The 12,607-nt window shown below is 40.7% G+C and overlaps 1 protein-coding gene across 1 annotated transcript in view; it reads right to left on the bottom strand.

The window, feature by feature from the left end:
- The window catches only part of LOC137913498 (nuclear factor of activated T-cells, cytoplasmic 1-like), a 39,866-nt gene extending 37,530 nt beyond the window's left edge, over nucleotides 1-2,336 (bottom strand). The window contains exon 1 of the mRNA XM_068757180.1: nucleotides 2,318-2,336. Coding sequence (XP_068613281.1) covers nucleotides 2,318-2,336 — 19 coding nt within the window. The remainder of the gene's footprint in view (nucleotides 1-2,317) is intronic.
- Between the last annotated feature and the right edge of the window lie 10,271 nt (nucleotides 2,337-12,607).

The raw sequence follows: 12,607 nt of genomic DNA, 5'->3' as shown, positions 1-12,607 counted from the left end.
TCAATGTCAGTGAGGATAAAAGTGGTCAAAGTATGAGTGCCATTCAGTCTGAAGCACAGTGAAGGGGCATTCCCCTGCATGCAGCACGCTATACCCGCTCGCCACAATGCCGTAGATCACATGCAATGACGACTCTATCACTCACACCACATAATACGTGGGTAGGCAGTCTAAAGTTAGCTTATGACAGTCTATTTTTAGAGGTGATTATGCAATGTGCATCAGACAATTTTTAATATTCCACAGGTGGCCGGTGTGAAATATTTAGCAAAGCATCCGAGTGAATTATAAAAAAGCCATATCTGAAAAAAAAAGAATTCCTTAAAAATGCAATTTGAAACACATTCAGAAGTCAGAAGTTTCAGGGAATAACTGTATGAATCACAAGTCACACAAAAATGAACTCATTTCTAAAGTATTATCCATATTGATCACAGTTAATAGCAGTATTATCCAAATATGCAAAACACAGAATGTGCAATACCGACCTGTCGGGGACTGCTGCTGGACAGCCTGGCTGTGCTCACACACATAACTGAATTCAAACTCTTCCTCATGCGGGAGACTCATCTCAAACCAAGAATTATCGTTTACCCTTAAACTTCACCTTTGTCTCCTCTTGGTCACGCTCCTCTAGTGTTCACCTGATAATGATCTCGTGTCCTCTCCACCCGGTGCGACACACCTCGGTGCTTCAGACCTGACTGAATTTGCTTACGGTTGCAGCTGATGTACATGTTTTTTTGAATGTGGGCAGAATCAGCGCGCAATGTCAAAATACACCCACTCAATCGCAGTCGTGCTTCCACCTTTGTGTGCTGTGTGATCGTGAAACATATCTTTTCTGAGTTGCATGCATCACGTTCGCTGAACTAAAACACTTTTCTAAGAGATCAAAAACAACTCGTTCTTGCACGCAACGCAAAAGCCTCCACAATTATTTGCAGAACATTTCAAATGTGGTGCAGTTACAATTTATTTGAAAACACTTACGATGGGCAAACTCTTTCTGCCTCCCATAATTTTTTCTCAATTATGTTACTGGGATCAAAACACCCTGCCCACAACCAAATTAGCATGACTAAAAATGGATGGCTTAATCCAAGGAATTGTGGTGGAGGCTGGGATCAGAATGACGGGACCTCAGGGAGAGATAGGTGGTGGGCCACAGAAGTGCTGTGGAGCTCAGAACCCTGGGGCCACTTATGGTACATGGCTGACTGTTGGCCATAGCAGTGGAGCATTAAGTGTGTGTCTGTGTGATAATTAAGCAGCACTCGGCACACTGAGGAGCTGTGTGTGGTTAAGGACATCTCATTGTCAAGAAAACTACTTGGCATCCTTGAACGCATAGATTAAAGTTCTCTCTCGCTCTCGCTCTCGCTGTCTCTCTCTCGCCCGTGTGTCTGTTACCAATTATAAGGCAAGGACCAAAGGACTGAAATGAATAATAATGCAGTCCCCACCCGTCTGTCTGAAACCTCAAAGACAGAATGAGATTCCCAAATCCACAGAAACCCAGTGACATCAGCGCTGGAAGAGTTTGTGATTTCACAGAGACATTGACGTCTGTGGACGATATCACATTTTGTAACCATAATGATTGATCTTAAAAAAACATTACAGTGGCGAATGCAGGCTGAATCAACATCCCAGAACTAGCTCTCTTCCCAGGTCACAGGTGTTCTTCTACGGATAACCCTGACCTCTGACCTCACTGCATTAAGAGACTCAAAAAATAAAAGTGATCTTTAATATCATTTGAAACCAAAATGAACTGCTCATGAAGAGCGGTGCAGGTGACAGCAAAGGTGTGACCCCTTTAAACATTCTCACTTTTGGTGAGGAGCGCCAGAAAAAAAAGGGGAGACACCTCATGGTGCTGAACTGTATGTGAATAAGAGCTCATTTCATCCTCAACCAGAGTAAAGATCAAGCAAAAGGTGGCAGGAGAATCATTAAACATGTCACAGATCAGTGGCGGTAATGTACGTTATCAAAGTTACTAAATCACCGGCAGCCATCACTTTGTATATTAACATATGAGCAGGTGGATTTATTTCCAACTTAATTTTTCATTCATTCATAATTATCAGCTTCTGATTTCACTGCAGCCAGCGCAAAGAAAATGTTAACTCTCTTTCTTTTTTTACACTACACTATACCAAAATCCTGACATTGACTTTAAGGCAATGCAAAAGTTTCCTTTGAAATGACATCATAGCTGCAGCACCTGGTGTCAACAAATAGAAAGCAGCACATTCAAACACAAACATTAAAAGCCAAACTTGAAGCGCTGTGTATTATTTTTTTTTACCTTCTTCTGCAGACTTCATGTCGGCGTTGCGAAGTCCCCGCTTGGGATTGACAGAGACGGAGCGTCTCCCGATTCAACAAGAGATGCGCAACTTTCTCCGTCTGGAGAGATTGTGCGTCACAACGCTGACGGGAATATTGCAAGCGCTAAACTTACTTCATACACCAGCAAAATAAAAGCATACTTCGCAGGGAATTTAGAACTTGGAGCCACAACGCGGTGAACTGCGCGCACTATGCGCGATAACACAATTACATCAATATAGATCTTGCGCTGTTGAATCTGGAGACAGGTAGGCTGCCTGGGAGATCGCGTCTGAGGTGAGGCTGGCTCTCTTCAACCCAATGAAGGCTTCCGAGAGTCTCCCCAGGTCGATGACGCAGCGCGGTTTGTCAGAGGGGCCGGCTCCGTTGCTTTTAAATCTGGAAAACACCCTTCGTCCCGTCAGCGCGCCGCCCATTCAGGGGATGACGCGACCGGCTTCTGCAACCTCCCGGTCCCGGGCCGCCTGACGATGTCTTCCACCCCGGGATCCCATCGGTGGAGGAGGGAGGTGTGCGCGGCCGTGAGGGAGAGAGGGGGAGGAAGACGAGGGACGGCGTCGTCGCTCTAAAACACATTTACGGAGACAGTTTTTGCATTTAAAATACGTGTTATTTACTTTTATGTCAATTGCAAGCAATTGGTTTTCATTTTTAAATCATTTTTAATAATCCTTTTTGTTCATGTAAAGTGGAAAATGCATTTGTAATTTGAGTTAGTTGAAGTTTGTGCTTGCTTATTGGTTTCTAGAAGTCGTCCAGATCTCTAAAGTTATTTCCTTTTGTAATTTAATGACATTTGTTGAAAGATATCCATTTATTTGTCATTATGGAACTCGCCATGGACAAACTCCTCACTCCAAGTATTCAGATAAAGTTTCCCTGGATACCTGAATGACCAGGTTTCTTATATGTCAACACAGAATAGTTAAAATGACATTATATTATGAAAGCTTCTGTCCTTACTTGTTTCTCATTGCTGATGGCTCTCTCAAAAATCCTGATGAATAATTGCAGCATTATTGGTGCAATATATACTGTATGTATTTATTATATGTGGCAATTAATATAATTTTTTCCATAAGTCTTTCTGCACACGACCCCTGCCTGCAGAGGGAGGAATGTGTTGCCGGATAAGTGTCTGCTGCATCAACAGTAACGTAGTACACATTCTGATAATGACCCTTCCTCATGAATGTTGGCAATCATGTTATTTAACCATTAACTTTCATTCAAACATTCGCCGTATCCCCCTGGTTAAAATCAAAACTCGAACGCTGTCATATTTCATTTCCAAATGTGTTTTCCTTGTGTTCAAGGGAAATATGGTTTCACAGATTGGCCCAAAATAACTCTCCTGAACCGCTAATACACTCGTGTTCCTCGTCTCCGCTTTCCGCTGTGTATCAAATCCATCGCCAATGAATCTGTGGCCACAGAGAGATACAGGCATTCGCTTTAAGGGAAAATACAGAAGTTCACTTTTCACCTCATTTCCTTAACTGCGCTCTTATTTCCATTTATCAAAGTAATAGCTTCTATTATGTGTCTTTGTTATTGCATAAAGGCATAAATAAATAGACTGGCGGTGGTGGTGGGTAGAGCAGAATTACTAACGGAATATGAATGTTAGTATTCGTGTGTGTCATTGTGATACTTAATATAAAATGTTTTAAATTAATAGATAGATAATAGATTAATATATAGACAGTAGATAATCAGATATTTTGTTGCATTTTTTAAAAATCATAAAGTCTATAGTTGTTGTTTGATATAATTTGGAGTTTGTAACAGTGGCGCTCATTATGTTTATATATTATGAGAAATAGGGGTGGGATTAAATAGGTTTTCTTCTTCCCACTTCCTTTCAGACAGAATTGACATATGTATTTGTTTAAATGTGGCTAGTGCAATGTGACACAGGTTTTTTTGTTTGCTTTTTTGTCATTGCCTGAAATAAATAAATAACTAAACTAACTAAATAAAATAAGCAGGACTGTTTATTTCAGCCCTTTAAAGTTTTTTTTTTTAGTGTTTTCAGCTTATGGGTGTATGAACGTGATGACAAAAGTACAAAAAGTCCTTACAAGTAGGGCAGAAGCATCGTTGAGCTGGTAGCTGCCATGAGCGCAATTAACGATGGCTCAGACAAGTTTCAGTGTAATTCCTTTTGAATGGGGGCCAGATTTGAAGGGAAAAAAAGAAAGAAAAAGACTCCTGTGAGTCTGAATCGGAGCTGGCAAGCAGGATGGATCATACATAATCAGAAGCAGACCGTCTTCTGGGGGCAGGCCTGCTGTGGGGCAAGCACAAGGACTGCACAGGGGGAAAGTAATAGCATGCTCTGTTTTCTTTGCCTACAGAAGCTCAGCTGGCGTCAGCTGTGGCTTGGCCAACGTGCACATGTGTGCTAGAAGATGAGAAAGCTCCCTCACATGCTTGGGGAGCTGAATTATGATGCACACAAAAAAAAGGTAGCTGCACAACTGATTGGCACAGTAGGATGGTTTCACATGAGTTGTTGCAGTGTGGGTCAATGGCTTATCTTGATGGATTCTGTGCTACTGAGTAAAGCAACATTAACTGCAATGTCAACAACGGTCCGAGCACTCTCGTCGATCTCAGAGACAGACGTCGTAGCCATCGTGCTTCACTAAACAGAAATACACCAAGTAAAAGACACGCGTAACCTTAAAGACTTAATGTTGCTGGGCTTCGTATTTTAGATATTTGAAAGCGACTGTTCTTTACGTAACTCTAGCTTTTCCTCTGGATCTAGCAGCAGCAAGTCTGGCTAGCTCATTCTGAGCAGCATGATTCAGGATCAGTTTCAAATCCCTGCAGTTTAAAGAGATGAGGTAAGATTTTTGTTTTAGTTTTTTTACTCATGCAAAACGTAAAATAAAATGAAAACATCCATACTGAGACTTTGTTGACTTGCCAAATAAACCCTGCAGCGTTGGACACTCTTGGACTTGCAGGAAGCGCCAAATCATAGTGTGTGTCCTAAGCTGCAGTGAATTGTAAAGCTGGAGTATTTTACAGCACTTTGGGTATTCTTTTCTGTCTTCTTGTTACAAAGTCACCACAGATGGGCCAACTATCATATACCTGCTGTATGCGATTAGCTTTTTTTAATTTTTTTCCAAGTCATTTATCCACTTTCCACTTTTCAAAAAAGTTAGGGTGTTTATTTGCGCACCTTAAATTGTTGCAACACTGTGTCGCACCAATTGGGCTCAGTCACGCCGTGCTTGTCAGTTTTGCCTCCTTTGCCGTTATATCATGTTTATGACGGCCCCAGTGGTGACAGTTTGGGCTATCTGGTATGGTTTAAAACTGAGATTCAAATTGTCTGTAAATCTTCAGCTGTAATTGTAGCAACGGGACAAATGTCTTCACGTTACGTCTTCTTTGGAAATGTAAGAGTGTAAGACTGTAATTTATCGTCCTGCATCTGGTCCTGTGACATTGCGAGTACATATTGCCACAACGTGTCTGCAAAGAGCTTTACAGACATGCTTTTTCCTTGCACACAGATTTACGAGTGGCCTTTCCACCACTTGTCGAGTTTGATGGAAATTGATCATTGCCTGTGTCATGTAAACAGACACACGCTGCTTTTACATTTACATGAATAGAGTCAGTTATGTGATATAGATTACACGTGACTCCTAGTTTCCGAGAGGTTCTCCTCCTTGTTTCCTCCTGATAAATGTATCCGATGTAGCGTGTAGCATAGCGAACCGTGGGGCCAGAAGGTGTGGTTGAGCTGATCCCCTCCAGTGGCTTAGTGGGTTGAGATGGGTCGGGAACTGGATCATCATGGGTTTAAGTCAAGTAATTTCCAGATATGGAGTGTGGACTGGTGACTGGAGAGGGGGCAGTCTACCTCGAGAGCTTCTTCTTTTTCTTCTCCTCCTCCTCCTCCAGTTGAGAAGGAGTTCATCTCAGGTCCAAACAGCCAGGTGTAAATGTTCTTCTGTTTGAATAAAGTTTGTTTTTACATCTTGATTGCAGAAACAAAAGTCACACTTGTGTCATGTATTCATCTGTTGTATGTAAAGTTCTAGAGATTTTTGTTGGAATTAACTTTTACAAAAAATATTTTTTTAAAGCCCTATCTCCCTATAGAGAGAACACCACCATGAATTATTTTAGATAAAAAAAAACAATTCTGAATTCAGGGACGTGCAGCTCCTCTGGAACCGCTCTGCTCTAGTGATACATTACACATCATTACAACAGGCACATTCCACTTGCCAGCTTGCATCACTGTTGAGTTCTGCATATAGAGTTAACATCTCCATGTTCAAACATGTTGGAGTTTTGAGATATTGCATATTTTGAATGTTGAACGTTTTATTTAGCTGCAATGGACTCCTTGGATTGGATTCAAACTGCTGGAAGAAAAGATCGCTGATAAGTGTTATCTCACAGAGGCTTGAGAACTACCAGCCAAATTCATGGTGACAAGGGTTGTGACACAGTCTATCAGCCGTTTTATTCTCCTTATCTTTAAAAATGTGTAAGTGGGAGTGGATGGAGCCCGGGCACGTTTTTGTGAAATCCTATATGTATACGGGCAATACGGAGGAGATGGAGCGGTACCACTGGAAATCATTTGGAACAGTGTAGACATCCTCAGAACAAGACATGACAAATGTCTGTGGACTCAGTGAAGGAGAAAAAAGTGAAGCCTGATAGTGAAAAACAGCTGTGTGCATATCATAATGTATATGATCTCATGGATGGCCACATTGTTGCCTCCATTTGTTTTGCTGCATTTAGGGACTGTCTGTGACACATTTTGAAATGAACTTTTTATATGATATATATATATATATATATATTTGGGGGCTAAAAATAAGCCTTTGAATTAAAAGAAATAAAATCATATATTACTGTCCACTATGCATAAATCCACTTTTCTTTCCATCACGCTCTCATATTGGTCTGTCCCAGTCTGTAGAGTGTTGAAAGACGCACTGCTGGTCCTCTCAACCCCAGCATTGAGCTATCAGCACTATGACTGGTTTAAAGCATTACTAAGGAGTTAGCCAACGGTGCTGATGTTATAATAAGTGACCACAATATGTTTTTTCTATATGAATGCTGTTATTAATGCCACTCTCAGCGATGTTTACTACTAGTGGTTTGGCTCAGGAGTTAAGCTACATCGCGGGATGCCACCCCCCCCAATTTTTTTTAGAACTCTCCATAAAAGACAGACCAAAACTTGACAGGTATAAATTTTCACATCTAAGGCCGTCCAAGCTGTGGGGTTCGACTCATCATGTCTGTTTGTCTTAATATTGGAATGCAATCCATAGGAATAGGGAAAAGAGCTTGAGGTAGTTATTAATAGGGCAGTGGATACTAACGAGACGCGTAATGATGAGCGGTAGAGCACAGTAGAGGCTGAATTCTAATCGAAACAAAAAATTCAGTGAAGCATAGCCCAGCTATTTCCTCAAAGCTGCACAGTTAATTCACTCATTTTTACAACATACAATTCATGTTTGACATATCCGGGGAAATGTGCACGCTGGCATGTTGAGTTCCCCGCACTATTATTATGGATTTGCTCTGCTTTTCTATGGGCCCTAACTTGAATTATGCAGCTTTAATAGCTGCAAAACACTCATTTATGTGCACTGTGTTGATACAGTTATATGATTCTAGTCATCTAATTTGATCGTAGAATCAGATAAGAGGATGAATGGAGAATTTTCTGTGGGCTGTGGCCTGTCCCATCCTTTGGCATAAGTAGAACACACACACACAACCTGTTGTGCACACTTCTTCACTTCTCCTTTCTTTGTTTGGTAATGAGTCATGTGGACGCTGCATACTTGAGTCTTCACAATGCAGAACTGCTCAGAGCTATGTTAGGCATGTCTGGACACTGCCTCATGTTTAGCTGCTGGGTTCTTTACAGAGATTCCTCTTATGAACAGGAAGTAAATGTACATGTCTGTCTTTGTAAACCCAAAGCAGTTGGGCTGTCATTGTCACAAGGACACACACACACACACAAAACAAACAAAAAATCCATATTGGCAAAAAATAGAGAAGGAACAATGTGATACTGGTACTTTGTCATAGTTGTGTACATGCAGATAGAGCAGGTTTCTGTTGTCTCGGCCCGCTGTTGAAGGTCTTGTAGTAAACTGAGAATAATTACCCCCCTTGAAACCCCAGTGCTTTATATTTTTCTCGATTCAAAAATCATAATGTTTTAGAAAAACACTGAAAATGAAATAAGACACAAAACAAATGATGAAGTGCATGGGAAATAAATAAACTCATCCATCCATGATATCAATGAATACAAGCCTGAAGTGACTGAGAGAAAACAAAAGCATAAAACCATGATAATTGTTATTGTCTAGAATCTACACAGCACCCCAGGGTTGAAGTATTTTCATTATTTTTTTTGAGCTAATGACTTATTGCTGCATGTCTGTCTGTTTAGTTTTCTCTACAACTGGTTTTGCTGACAGTGTGAGGTGTGATAAGCGCTCCACCATGCGCGCATTATCTTACCCAAACGTGTAGCTAATTCAAACCCTGTGGCCAATAACAGTTTCTGTTGGTCAAAGACATGTGACCGATGAGACCACTTTCCTACATCACTCCCAACAGATGATTACTCAGGTAAGACATCTGAAGAGGGCCATATTGTCAGTTTCAAACAAAACAGTATGAAATAATTTTTGTTTTTTCTTCTCCACTGAAATGTGGCCATTCAGTTTTGTCACAATCCCAGTAAATGGTTACGGGATTATGAGGGCGGGCGGTTTCATTTTTCTAGCCTATGACTGTCACGCCCAGGTCCATTACATTGATTTAAAGCCAGGCATTTATGTCAAGGGCATTTTTCTTCTTCCCTGCAGGGCTTTGCAGCACGACTGCGCTACGTTAAAACACATTTATATAGTCCTGCGCTGCCAGGGTCCCAGTTATACGGATGCGGCACACACAAATTTTGCCGACTAGATATTGAGATGTGATTTGTCACAGGCAATCATTATTTCCATTGCTATTTAAGATAAGTAAGTGCATGGTGCCCAAACTGGAGGACTCACAGCAAATAACACATTTATATTTTTTGTGGTTACGTAAATACATTTTGAGTTGGACTTTTCAGGCTGTGTAGTATCCTGCATTGAGTGTATTTGGCCTCTCACTCACCAAATGCAAACATGGTGTTACAGTAATGAAAGTGGATCAAATAATCCTTCTGTGAGTAACTCTGTTCCTATTTAATTCTTAAAGACATTACAAAAATTCATTTTCTTGCCGCTTAATCCGCCTTTCAGATCACGGATGTTGCTGGAGCCCATACCCTCAGAATCCGAATGAGAGCACCCCCCTGAATGCCTCACCAGCTCATTGTGGGGCCACATAGAAACAGACAATCATTAACACGACAGACAATTTAGAGTAGTCAATTCACCTAAATTACATGTTTTTGGAGGTGGGAGAAAACCAGAGAAACGCTGCCCAGAATTAAAGTGGAGAAACACTCAGATTGGTGGCCTTCCAGAAGAGACACAGGGAGACACACCCCTCATTATCCCAACACTGAACATGACCACCGAGTACTGGCTTCCATCGCCTGCCCCAGTGTCCAGACTTGGAAACATGCTTCCTGAAATCAGAAAACTGAAACTGATGTATTGTATGGTCCAAATAATGTACATCGCACTCTTAATGTTTTACATTATTTCAGGACTAACAAAAAAAAACATATTGTGATTGGCTGCAACTGCAGCCACACAGCAAAGGGGAAGATGGTAACCCCAGCCACTTTAGCTTCTTGGTTTTGGCATCAACTCGACACACACAAACTCATAGATTACATCACATAATTCCCAATTTCATGCTTGGCCATTCTTTGTTTGACATTTTTTGGAAATACTGTATCTTTTTTTGTAGTACTCACATGATACTACATTAAGTTATCTTGAGTTGTTTTACTGGTACTGATTAAGGGACAAAAAGAGAGAGACTAGTTTAGAATGTACTCTTCCATCTGCTGTTCTGTCGGGTAAAGGGACAGTAATTAATTAATTAATTACTAAAATAACACGCATTTGGCCAAATCTCACTCAGATCCAGAAGATTCCAGTGCTGCTCTGTTCTCACATCGTAGAGACTCTTGTCTCGTGACTCACGGAAGGTTTGCCCTTCATATTTCATTTCCAAGAACTTGACTATGTTACTGGGGTCTGGATTCAGGACACTGAACACCTCTAACATGGAAGCCTGGGGAGAAAAGAGGAGACATGGAAACAGTCCATGCTCTGATGGAGCATGCTGAATTTAAGGATGGAGATATAGAGTTTCAGGGCAATCAGCAGGGCTGTAAAAAGTTGCCTCTTTGTGTGCTTAGTGTCGTAAATTTTGTTTTTTGACTTCCAGATTGATACTGGTCCACTTTTCCAATACAGCCATCACGACCAATAAACTCCAGGATGGAGTAAACACAAAAACTGGTATGCAAATGATCCCCTTTCTAAAGATCAAGCACAATCGGTTCCAACAAAATGGACAAATACACACCCCTGAGCCACACACCAGAACTGTGATAAACAACACTGGCCTTGACTAACATTGCTATTGTTTAAATGTTTTACCATATAATTAACCTTTTTTGACACAGCACCATATTTTGTGAAATTTAGAAACAAACTGTTATTTAATTTAAAAAAAGAAAATTATATCAAAATATCTAAAATTAAAATATTGGTAATTTTATTGTGTGGAAATTGACTAATTGAAACCTAATTTAATGCCCTAATTCAATGATAAATCTCATGAATGCAATATATTTATCGGCATAAGACCTGAAGGTCACATGTGTATAGGCCCACAGGTCTAGGAATGCAAAGATGTCCACATCCAGCCTCTGGTGCTTTAGATCCGCATCGTGCTTTGGTGAGCTGTGCAGCATGCTGGCGAGACGCTGGAGGAAAGCGAAACTGACCACCATTTTTGGTTGCGTGTAAAATTTACTTTACATGTCAAATGACTTCCTGCCTCCTCAAAGGCACTGCACCTCTCTCCTTTCATCGTTATCATCCCGGCTCTATTTATTTATCCTTTATTCAGCCAGGAAAACCCCAGAAAATATATCTTTTTCCAGGAACAACAACAACAACAACAAAAAAGGGATTCTAACATCAAAAAGCCGTACAAGATAAGATCGATGAAGGAAAAAATAAAAGAGGGGGCCAAATATGCCAAACCAAAGAAATCAATATCACTGTCCATCATCGCAAATCTTGTGGTGAACTCTGGTGCTGAGCGAAGGGAAGAACACTACAAAACAAAGGCAAATATACAAAAAGGAGTATTGCGGACAATTTGCTATTATAGAAATTGTGTATTTTATTGATCTATATTTATAACGTCTATTGACTGGTTTGACTTAATTTCAAACTATAGTGTAGTCACATCATCATTTTATGTCCAGTGTGTATACCACTCTATTTTCAGGTCAACAATATAATTACGTCTCACCAAAGGACTACCTAACTGGTCTGGTCTGATCACACATTGAGAACTCCTCTTATATTCAGTCTGTGTGCTCCAGCAATATCTTGCTTGGGGGTTCCCAAATTAATACCAGTTTTACATTTCCAGAAAGCTCAGTTTTGCAGATGGAATGTAAACATTAATAATAATCATCTGGTGAGGGGGCATGAAGTCATGAAGCGTTACTACCATATTATATCTTAGTGTGTGGGGTGAACAGATGGGTGTCCCATCTCTCTGCATCGAGTTCTGCATTTCTGTGACACTAGATGGGACTTTGGGGATGGACTCATATTCATTACAATTTTTCCATTGGTTGATTTTTAAAATACTTTTTTCCTTACTTTTGATTGGCTAGTCAAGATGGAATTTTGGGTTGGCGGACCAACTGACCACCCTTTTTAACTTCGTAGCTATGCTGTAGCAGAAGAGTGCAGTAGAGTAGATACTCAGAGATGTGTTGAAACAACTTCTCAACCTTCAGTTAATTCTAGGATTAACAAGACCAATGCAAATTGTCATAAAGTGTGATAATGGATTGACTAAAGGAGAATTGGCGCCTGTATCCAAACACTTTGATGTGCAGACCCAGGCTGGTCACTCACACTGCTAAGCGCAGTTCTATGACCTTTCCTTGGTGTTGGTATTAACATGTCATAAACAGATTACAAATAGCCTGGATCCTGGCTTACAGTTCTGCAAA

The sequence above is a fragment of the Brachionichthys hirsutus genome, chromosome 3 (genome assembly GCF_040956055.1).
Source record: "Brachionichthys hirsutus isolate HB-005 chromosome 3, CSIRO-AGI_Bhir_v1, whole genome shotgun sequence".
NCBI classification, from domain to species: Eukaryota; Metazoa; Chordata; class Actinopteri; order Lophiiformes; family Brachionichthyidae; genus Brachionichthys; species Brachionichthys hirsutus.
This window is presented reverse-complemented; position numbering and strand designations above follow the sequence as displayed.